This window comes from Mya arenaria, chromosome 16, assembly GCF_026914265.1.
Source record: "Mya arenaria isolate MELC-2E11 chromosome 16, ASM2691426v1".
Lineage (NCBI taxonomy): Eukaryota > Metazoa > Mollusca > Bivalvia > Myida > Myidae > Mya > Mya arenaria.
Window position 1 is genome coordinate 29,684,466 of NC_069137.1, and position 11,788 is coordinate 29,696,253.

General features: G+C 33.8%; 1 protein-coding gene across 3 annotated transcripts; it reads right to left on the reverse strand.

The window, feature by feature from the left end:
- Positions 1–1,710: 1,710 nt before the first annotated feature.
- LOC128221846 (uncharacterized) lies at positions 1,711–8,294 on the reverse strand. 3 transcript variants are annotated; one of them, XR_008258999.1, is made up of 6 exons: positions 6,767–7,999; positions 6,567–6,652; positions 6,158–6,226; positions 5,646–5,753; positions 5,294–5,412; positions 1,711–4,825 (listed from the first exon to the last, which is right to left on the reverse strand). XR_008258999.1 is itself a non-coding variant. In XM_052930466.1 (5 exons), the coding sequence occupies exons 3-5, from the start codon at positions 5,725–5,727 to the stop codon at positions 4,202–4,204; spliced, it is 825 nt and encodes a 274-aa protein (XP_052786426.1). In that variant the 5' UTR covers positions 5,728–5,753; positions 6,158–6,226; positions 6,567–6,756; the 3' UTR covers positions 1,712–4,201. The 3 variants fall into 3 exon arrangements, 1 of the variants encoding a protein (XP_052786426.1); XR_008258998.1 differs by lacking the exon at positions 6,767–7,999 and adding an exon at positions 8,029–8,294 and having other exon boundaries at positions 1,712–4,825; XM_052930466.1 differs by lacking the exon at positions 6,767–7,999 and having other exon boundaries at positions 1,712–4,825; positions 6,567–6,756.
- Between the last annotated feature and the right edge of the window lie 3,494 nt (positions 8,295–11,788).

Sequence of the window (11,788 nt, forward strand, 5' to 3'; positions counted from 1 at the left end):
TAAAAATGTAGACGTTGCTGGGCAAGGCTCCTCACACCCAAGTGACTGTCGCATTATATTCGTGAAAAAGTGCCTTGGGCTTTTGGTTTGTTATGAATTTTGCGAGTCTGGCAAATATCTGCATTATAAAATTCATCGACATACAGGTGACAGAGAAAAAGGTCAATTTTCAATGATTTCAAAAGATTTATTAACTAAAAGGGGATCATCATAAATGAATACAGAAAACAAGGTTAATTGATTTGACAGAGGAGTTGATGCAGAGCTTCAAAAATTAAGGAGGCAATTTCAGAAAAATGCACATAAATGATTTTTGTTTATTTGTGTTGTTTGATAACTGCTGTATGTCGATTTTTATTTAATTTCATTCTACCCCTCAAATCACACTTCACACAATACATGGTTTCTACACTTTAGGTTTGTTATACTGTATTATAGTATCTATTGAATACAGTAAAATTTCAGGTGATTGTATTACAAAAATTGTGCTTATAATTTGCAATTTCAGAAATTCTCATTTTATTTAATTTTTCAAACATTTTCCCCAAAATTCACATTTCACAAAATTACATAGTTTCTTCATATTTTAAAAAAAAAACTGTGTTTCTATATTTTTTATATATAATAATGTTAAATGATATATATATAAGCTGCAGTAGTTCTGGTGTTTTTATTGCAAAATAAGGCAGAGTTATTGGCAAAATCCATAAATTGTCATTTTCATTTAATTTTTCCAACATTTTACCCCAAAAATCTTTTTTTGCACTGCTTTAACACCTCTGAGAATGAGTATAGTATAGTGCACACTACCACAATGTATATAGACTATAACAGATGTTCAAATTAACAGATAGAGAATAGTGCACGCCACCACAACGTATATAGACTATAACAGAGGAATTGATGTAAAGTTTCAAAATCTCTGGTTGATACATTGCATAGAGAACAGAGGTGTTGAAGCACTGCTTCAACACCTCTAAGAATGAATAGAGTATAGTGCACGCTTCCACAATGTATATAGACTATAACAGAGGAGTTGAAGTAAATCTTCAAAATCTCTGGCTGTATACATGGCATAGAGAACAGGGGTGTTGAAGCACTGCTTCAACACCTCTGAGAATGGATAGAGTATAGTGCACGCTTCCACAATGTATATAGACTATAACAGAGGAGTTGAAGTAAATCTTCAAAATCTCTGGCTGTATACATTATATAGAGAACAGGGGTGTTGAAGAACTGCTTCAACACCTCTGAGAATGAATAGAATATATACCGTGCACAGTATAGACTGGTATAGAATATAACAGCAGTGTATGTACTTTCACGGTGTATCGTGCATATCCGTATAGAGTCTATGCACTGCGTTGACATCTAAGATCTCAATCTCAACTTGGACTAAGCATTCTAGATTTAATATTTTTTTCTAGATTCAAATAATTCACTGTTTCAAGATAATTCATTTGGCAACTTTTGTACAAACAAATACGCATCATAGAATTTTTAATTTTAAAGAAGTTGATAAAATGCAAGTTCGATTTTAAAAGCATTTACACTGATTTAAAGCATAAATCAACTAATAAAAAAAAACTCCTAACTATGTTGTTTACGGTGAATTTATAGACATATCGTTTGCAAGACTTTGACTCTCCAATGAATTATATGTATCTCGATCAGTATAATTTAATTAAAGGCCCTTGCTGTGCGACTTAGAGGAAATTTATAATAAATCATTTAGGATTAAATTTCCACACTGATAACTTTGAGTTTTAATGCCGAATACCTTCTACTGTTAAAAGCTAGACTCCGTGACCAGTTTATCCAAGACTGGCGCGGATCGATAAATAGCATATATGATAGTTTATGTAAGTCTCATCAATACAACATATATACATCACCTATTAAATATATATTAAAATATGGATTGCCACATGATTATATATGAGTTATAAGAGACTATAGCACACAAAAACATAAAGCTATACTTTACTTATTTAACATCTAAAATCGATATATACAAAAGTAAGAAAATAGAAACAAATGCTAATCTTGTTTTAAAACTTAGTTAAATCAAACAAAATAAAATACTGAAAACATGAACGCGCACAAGCGTGCATACTTACCAAATGGGTGTAAAAATCGAATATCACCCCGGTCAGATCGTAGATTAACTGATTACCACTCATTTCTAGCTAAACGTAAAATATCACAATAATTTAAGTTTAAAAAACAACAACAACAACATTACTTACACAAATAAAACATCCTAAAATTAAGAATATCGTTGCAGGTTTTGGCACTAAGTCTTGACAACATGTTATTTGCTAAAATAAAAGACAACTTATCTATATCGGACATACTTTGAAATAACGGATTAAATGTGTTTGCCTTTTCTAACAATGGCATTCGTATATCTTTATACAACTTACAATAGAATAACACATGAATTTCTGATTCAACAGAATTGCAAAAAGGGCAAAGATCATATAGGGCAAGATTTTCAAATCGGCCTGTTTCCACTCGAATAGGGGCTACCCCGCATCTAAATTTACTTAACGCTGCCCTATTTTTTTGGCGGCATAATCAATTTACAAGAATTTTCAACACAATATTTAATTTTATACTTGCAATAGTGTCTTAACTTATTTCCACCCCTTCCACGTATACCTTTTGGTCTATTAATAGAATCGTGCCACTCATTGACATACGCTGACATCATTTTATCATATATTTGGCTAACAACGATGGATTTTGGTACATGGTCATTCATATAAGTATATATATATCCAAGTCAAGGCTTATCATTTTTCATTTACATAATAAAACCAAGATTTGTATGTATTACATGCCTTGCAATTTGCCCAAAGAGCTATTTGTTTATTGATACGAGACACAGGTGTATTACACAACCTAGACCAATGTCCGACTATAGACTTTCACTGACGGATAATCGGTGGTACCCAGGCCATTTCGCCTGAAACAGCATCATTAGGTGTATATTTCCCAACGCCGATAAAGAAACGCATGGCTTTATTATGCACGGCGTTGATGCATGAAAACGATTTTATACCCCAGATAGATGCACCGTAACTTATAATCGGCCAAACAATAGAATCATATAATTTAGTGTATGCGGCATACGGCATACCACCAACGATTTTATATTTAGCAATATGAAGCCCGAGCGCACGGCTAGCACTCTGAGCAACGGCTTTAGCAGTCACATTATAATCAAGAAATTCATTGATAACAATGCCAAGGTAAGTATACTTATCAACTGCATATAAACTGTCATTGGCACATATAAAGTTGAAATTTCTGAGTTGTACAGATTGAGGACGAAAGTGAACTATATTACTCTTTGTTGTATTAATAGTCATGTCATTAATATTACACCAGTCAGCTAAAGCATTTAAAAGCACTTGTTTAGCAGCTTCGCTTGACGCTAGTAGAACAATGTCATCTACATATAATAAAACACACATTTTCTCATCTTCAATAAAGATCCCAACATCTAAAATTTTTAAGTACTTAACTAGGTCATCTAAAATAGATTAAACACTAATGGCGACAAGATGCAACCTTGCCTTAGGCCACTAGAAACATTAAACCAGTCTGTACAAAGAGAGTTATCACGTACACATGAGCATGACTAAATTAGATACATAATAGACCCTGTAAAGAAAATCTGCAACTTTTCTAAAACAAGGTTAATTGTTCAAAAGTAGTGCAGCTTATCCTTGTATTAATCAAAACAAAAAACATATTATTTTAAAACAAGCAATTATTTTAAAGATGTAACTTGTCTGGTGAAATCAATTATTTTTAAAATCAATAAGAATGTTATACTTGGTTGCCATAGCAACTGACTTATACCTAGAATAATTCTTTTTTTTTGCTCATTTCATTCTTTTGGAGTTGTAAGATGACACAGAATGAAATGTATTTACAAGGAAAGCATTGACACATGCCTTATTTGACAAAATTGACAACAAACATATGCATGCAAGGATTATTGAAACTATATTAATGTATAACTATTAACATATAGACTTATAAATGTACACTTTCACATTATACTGGAGTCGTGTATGGAAAATATGAATGCCATCATACTTTACTTATAGATGGCCGACTGTTCAATGATATTCCCATAATTGAAATACATGTTTATACATAAGTATTTAATGATCAATCAAGTGTGTTACTTTTGGTTGCCAAGGAAACCATACATTCCTAAGATCATGAATATTTTATCAATGTAACACAAAGAAATATATTCTTTGAATGTAAATGAAAACATAAAACTTCCACTTACACATGCCAATATATTTATAGCAAGAAACAAACTATAACTTTTGCTGAAACACACACAGAAAGTGTTCTCAATAAAGTTGCCTATTTCAACTTTTGTTTTTTGGCCTTTGAATAGCCTTCTTTTGCAACTAATGGCAATGGGTATGTTGTGTTTTTTTGCATTATCTGATCCGCAAAAGTCTCTTTTTACATCATGCAAGTACCATTGCCTTCCTGCACTTATTCCCTCACCAAAGATCTGCTCTGGCAGAACACCAATATCCACTTGGCAGTTTTTCAGTATGTTAATTTTCTCCCCAGGGGCATCAACAAACTTCCTTACTCTTAAAACCCCAGGCTCGTTAGAAGACACCTCAAATGAATGGTATTTCGAAATGTTCTTCAATGGTTTGAAAATGCCTTTGAAGAAGGTGCTCCAGTCATAGAACGACACTTGTTTGCTGTTGCCATCAACAATATGTGGAATGTTGTGGCCATTACGGGATGACATGGCTTCTGTGGAAGCCACCTCCTGTATTGAAGAAAAGCATTACATGATGAATGAATTTCAGACAGAAACGATCCAATATGACATATTATATTGTCACCTTAGTGCAAGAACTCAATATCTGCTTCAATTTCTATATGCAGTTATCGTCTTATTTCACTATTGTGATTATACTGAGCAGTACCCTTGCACTATGTAATGCCTACATGAAGTATATAACATCAGTGAATTTATTAATTACCTATTATATCTAAATATACATGATAATAAATGAACTTATTTTATATAATAATCAATTTAATATAACATTAGTCATATATGATTATTTTCAATCTTAACTATAAAAAATCCCATTTTCTTCATGCCACTTCTTATTAGTTTATAACTGTATTAAAAAGAAGGAAATTAATCAATCTTGAAACATGTGTAAGTAATTTATGTCTATAATTGTTTTAAACTATTTGTGTGGTAAAAATCTAACTCCCTGAATACCTCAACTGTCTCTGCATCCATGTATCTCATTCTGTTTTTCCAAACTCCAAAATGCCAGTCGCATGAAAATTTGGTGTGGCCGGCTAGCATCAGTGAGTATTGGATTGTCTTATGCCCTCCTGGAATAGAATAGTTAATTGTTAATAAGATCTCTTTATTTCAAATTAAACTCTGAAATATATATGTTGTTTATTTTATAAGTACAACAAATCAAAATCTTTTAAAGCTACACATCTGTTTCACTCATCTAAAGAGTTACTGAAAACCTTGTGAGATATTTAAAAAGCAATAACATAATTTAGTTTACATCATGAAACATATTTTTTTTCCACTAAGACACAACAACTCTCACCTGTCAATGTTCTCCACACAGCATAACCAAGAACGGCATTATTTTTGTTGTCCTTGGCAATTGTCAAAGTGGAACTGAGCATGTGCCTCACCCAGGCAAGGTGTTTCTCTGAAAAATATTTATCCTTCTTATCACTATTCTTAGTCATCACCATCATCAGCAACAGAAGCAAAAATTTAACAGCACCAGTATTTAACATTAATACAACAAAACATTTAAAACATTTCTCATAACTAACATATACCAAATAAATGTTCAGATACACATCCAATTCCAGATTGTGAGATGTGCATGATGGCTATTGACCAATGGAAATGTTACATTCTTAATCAGTTTGTTTTAATAAAGTAAAACATTTATTGCTAAGAAGTGCCCCTTCAATTCTCAATTATTAACATTTGACATCAGGACATCTTATAATGACACAGAACAGATTGCAATTTAAAACTGTAAAAAAGTGAATTCAGATTTATATATGAGTAGTGAGTCTCAGTCAAAATGAATAAGCTTACCAGATCCTTCACAGCAAACTCCAAATACCTCACATCTCCTCCGGCAGTTTTGAAATACAGGGGTCCAACCTAGTAGATAAAAGTTTGCATTAAATTTGACAACAGTATCTGGTAATTAGAACCAGCATTTTATTCTAAATATTGAAAGATTCAATTTCTAAATCATGTAAAAAGAATTCTAACATAAACACTTTACATTCAATGAATACACTACCAGGTATGTAACCATTTAAGTAGAAGCATACATTTACTGCAGTAAACCTTAGGCACTCACAAGTATGATACACATGCAAATTACTGCACAATAAATCCTTTAAAAAAATAATCTCTTGCAATAAGTTGATAAATTCAGTAAAAAAAAACAACATTTGATTATTTGCTTGTACTTGATAGAAAAAAATCAACTAACCTGTTGGCTATGGTGTGGAATATGAACCTGCTGTGCAAAGTCCCAGCTGTAGTGGACGGTTGCATCTAAGGAACATGACTCTGAACCTAAAATATAAATAGAATTTAACATATATTTTAATTTTTAGACTAGAAAATATTGAAGCATGACATAAGACAGCTAAAACTATAGCGCATAGAAATTTATTAACCAAAGCACACCTTCAACTTCATGTTTTCACTACATGTAACTTTAGAGTAATCACACTGCATTCTATATTGCTCCCTCTGATGTCTAGCACTTTCAACATGACTTTCATATTCATCAAAAAGTGTCATTTTATCATCTTCAGAAAGGGCACCACTTTGTGACATATTAAAAGAAAAGGTTTGGCATCTAAAACACAAGTCTGTTTTTGGTTTAGCTAAGACTATATGTGGGCACAACTCATGCCATAGCTTCTAGCACCCTCTATTTTTTTCATATTCAACATGAATGTCTGCTTGTGATTTATCAGATGGCAACAACAACACTTTACTATTGCGGTGGTTTGGAAGTCTTCCGGGAACGGGCATTGCATTGTCAGATGCATAGCAGATGAGGAATTTTCTTATGTGTTCTCTCCTCAAATGTGATTGCATTATGAGGTAGTCTTTTGGTATTACCATGAGTCCTAGCAATCAATCCATCATTGTCAAGAGAGCGACCAATTCTTTTTAGTTTCTCCTTTCCGATGTTGTATGCGAAACAGAATACCTCACGGCAAACTTCAACTCCCTTAATATAAAACTACTGACTGGGCCTAACCCTCTCCTGCCGTTTATGTTTACAACTGTCAGTTTGTTGGCCATTTTTTCTGTGGCACAACATGGCTGATTTAATAACAAGATCAAGTTCATCTGTCTGCATACCGGCTGAATACATACGTAAGTCAGTTATATCATTACCATCGACAACTTGACTGCATGGTTTGCCTAAAGTTTTTCACACTTGCAGGTCTGAGCAAAGAAATCATCAGTTTTCTTTCTCTGTCTTAAATACTCTGCAGAAGGTTCTAAATCATGGTCAAAACTTTCACACTGAACAGTCTCTGCATTACATATATCATCATCTGATTCATCATTGACAGCATTACTTTCATGGCTAGAATCATTTTCTGAATCAGACTGACTAAATCACTTGCACCAGAACTCTCTGGACACAAAACATGAAAATAAAGTCTATCAACTTCTAATAACTCTTCGCGAAATAAATGGTCTTGGCTTAATTCGTAAGGGGTGGTGCTTGCTTCACTCAACTGGGACATTTTCATAAAATGTTCAAGTGTTTTTCAAATTTTCCGCCATAATATCTGTTGCTATTAGTAAACCGTATTTTGTTACGGAAAAATACTTCCGGGTCAAACTGTCAAAAGGTTATTTAAAATAAACATCAAATGACAATTTAAATAAAGGATGACAACATAGATAACTGCATACATTACCTTCCAAATAATTGTTTCCGTGTAATTAATCCGAAAAGCATTCTAATGCCGTGTGGATAAACCGGCAAAACCGTCATATCTTCAGTACGGGTTTCGACATGTTTCCATCAAAATGGCGGAGAGCGACACCTTCAGATCAAGGGCGATTAATCATGATTTAAGGTCAGGCAGCATGAATATTATCGACAATAATCAACTGATAACAGAGTGATGTGCCTTTATATTGTTTATACACTTCGATTATGTAAATACTTTGCAAAATAATGCCAAATTAGTTAATTGACAAAACGATAATTGCTCAGAAAACGTGTTGTGTTTTTTAATCTCGCTTTATCTCGGTAACGTGATTACCTCAACAGGACTCATTTTCGCTGACGACGTCACAATATTATTGTTCATTGGTTACGAAGAATATATTGATAAAATTGAAAATGCTTATTTACGCAATTATTTTTCTTCCATGATATTGTCTGCTCACAAGTTAGAAATCGAAGTAGGAAGATATACCTGTATTACGAGAGAAAACATTTTATGGAGATGCTGTAACGCTTATGTTATAGAAAATGAATACCATTTTGTAGTATGCTGTAGTAAATTAAGACACTAACGCTTAAAATACGTAGGTAAAACATCATGGCCAGATTTAGATATGTTTAAACGACTAATGTCAAGCAAAAGAACAACTAAGATAGCAATCTGCAATAACACTTTCCTTGTACAGTAGCAATGCTAATTATGTTTAGCTTTGTTTATCTATGTATGTTCCTTCTAAATGTTGAACAATTCATATAGTGATATATAATATCATAATGAATATTTATTATTATTCCGTTATTGTCTATAGTTGATTTATCTTTTTGCCATATTTATTTTGTCAAAGGCCAAAGACAATTTATTGCCGATCTGCCAATAATCTTGAAACTTTGATAGAAGTATGTTCTCCAATAAAAACATTAATAATATAGAATAAAAGGTATATAGAAAATCAATTTGTTTCTTGCCTGTAAAGGGATTAAGTTATTACTAACTATTGTAAGTTTTACTGTTGGTCTTGAAGTACGAGAACATCTGCCATACTTCTTATTTTGCGTATTGCATAGCGATTTTTGTGACTTAATTTTTCACGCTCGTCCATTAAACACATGCAAATTTTTACACTAGCTCGTAAGCTCATTGAAATATTTTTTTCATTCGAGAGTTGACAAAACCCTTGTTTTTTATCCACAACTAATTTGTTTCAGTTACCCCGATGATCATTATAACATTCACTGAGCCAAATGTTTTTCATTAACTCAACATCTCATTCTGTCTTTTATACAACCACTCATTATGTAATTCACTCACCATCTCTTTATTTCATTTACTTTATATATCATTATTTCTTTCAATCACTAATTTGTTTTTATGGTTCGATACGATATGTTTATTATTCCGTTATTCTCTATACTTGATTTATCTTTTTGCCATATTTATTTTGTCAATGGCCAAAGACTGAAGTACGAGAACATCTGCCATAATTATTTTGCGTATTGCATAGCGATTTTTGTGACTGAATTTTTCACGCTCGTTCATTAAGCACAGGAAAATTTCTACACTAGCTCGTAAGCTCATTTAAATATTTTTCATTCGAGAGTTGACAAAGCCCTTTGTTTTTTTATCCACAGCTAATTTGTTTCAGTTACCCCGATGTTCATTATAACATTCACTCAGCCAAATGTTTTTCATTAACTCAACATCTTATTCTGTCTTCTATACAACCACTCATTATGTAATTCACCACCTTATTATTTCATTTACTTTATATATCATTATTTCTTTCAATCACTTATTTGTTTTTATGGTTCAATGCGATATGTTTATTATGTCATTCACTCGCCATTTAATTATATCATTTACTTGTAATTTTATTATGCCGTTTACTCTCCACCTCATTATTTCATTTATTCAAAATCTCTATATGCCATTAACGGACCATTTCATTATGCCATCCACTTACAACCTTATTATGTCATTCATTCACCATCAGAATTATGTCATTTATTCATCACCTCATAATGCCATTCACGCAACACCTAATTATGCAATACACTCACAATCTCATTAGGCCATTCACTAACCAACACATTGTGCCATTCACTCACCAACACACTGTGACATTCACTCACCAACACACTGTGTCATTCACTCACCAACACACTGTGCCATTCACTCACCAACACACTGTGACATTCACTCACCAACACACTGTGCCATTCACACATAAACACACTGTGCCATTCACTAACCAACACACAGTGCCATTCACTCAGCAACACACTGTGCCATTCACTCACCAACACACTGTGCCATTCACTCACCAACACACTGTGTCATTCACTCCCCGCCTTATTTTGTCGTTCACTCCCACCTCATTTTGTCATTCACTCCCACCTTATTTTGCCATTCACTCACAACCTCATTATGCCATTCACTCCCACCTCATTTTGTCATTCACTCCCACCTTATTTTACCATTCACTCACAACCTCATTATGCCATTCACTCTCACCTCATTTTGTCTTTCACTCCCACCTTATTTTGCCATTCACTCCCCACCTCATTTTACCATTCACTCCCCACTTCATTTTGTCGTTCACTCCCATCTCATTTTGTCATTTTCTCCCACCTTACTTTGCCATTCACTCACAGCCTCATTATGCCATTCACACACAGCCTCATTTTGTCATTCACTCCCACATCATTTTGTCATTCACGCCTACCTTATTTTGCCATTCACTCACAACCTCATTCTGCCATTCACTCACAACCTCATTTTGTCATTTACTCCCACCTCATTTTGCCATTCACTCACAACCTCATTATGCCATTCACTCACAACCTCATTATGCCATTCACTCACAACCTCATTTTACCATTCACTCCCACCTCATTTTGTATTCACTTACAACCTCATTTTATCATTCACTCACCATCTCATTTTGTCATTCACTCATACCTCATTTTGTCATTCACTCACAACCTCATTATGTCATTTACTCACAACCTCATTATGCCATTCACTCTCAACCTCATTTTGTCATTCACTCCCACCTCAATTTGTCATTCACTCACCATCTCATTTTGTCATTCACTCAGTACCACATTATTCCATTTACTCACCATCTCATTATGTCATTCACTCATCATCACATTATATAATTTACTAACCACCTCAATATGCCAATCATTCACCACCTTATTATTCCATTCACTCACCAGATCATTATCTCAATCACTCGCCACCATATTATGTCATTCATCCACAAACTCATTATGTAAGCACTCACAACCTTAGTGTGTCATTCGACAACCACCTCAATTGGTTATTCACTCACCACCTCACTAGGTTATTCACCCACAACCTCACTAGGTCATTTACCCACAACTTTACTAGGTCATTCACTCACCACCTTACTAGGTCATTCACTCACCACCTCATTATGTCATTCACACACCAACTCACTAGGGTATTTGCCCACCACTTAATTTTGTCATTCACTCAACACCTCACTAGGTTATTCACCCACCACCATATTGTGTCATCCACTCACCACTTCACTAGGTTATTCACTCACCAACACATTATGTTATTAACTCACCATCTCACTAGGTAGTCCGGCTTCCATCTCATTGTTTCAATGATCCATCACCTTACTAGGTTATTCGCTCATCACCTCATTATGTCATTCCCCCTCATCCACACTAGGCTCTTCACTCAACAC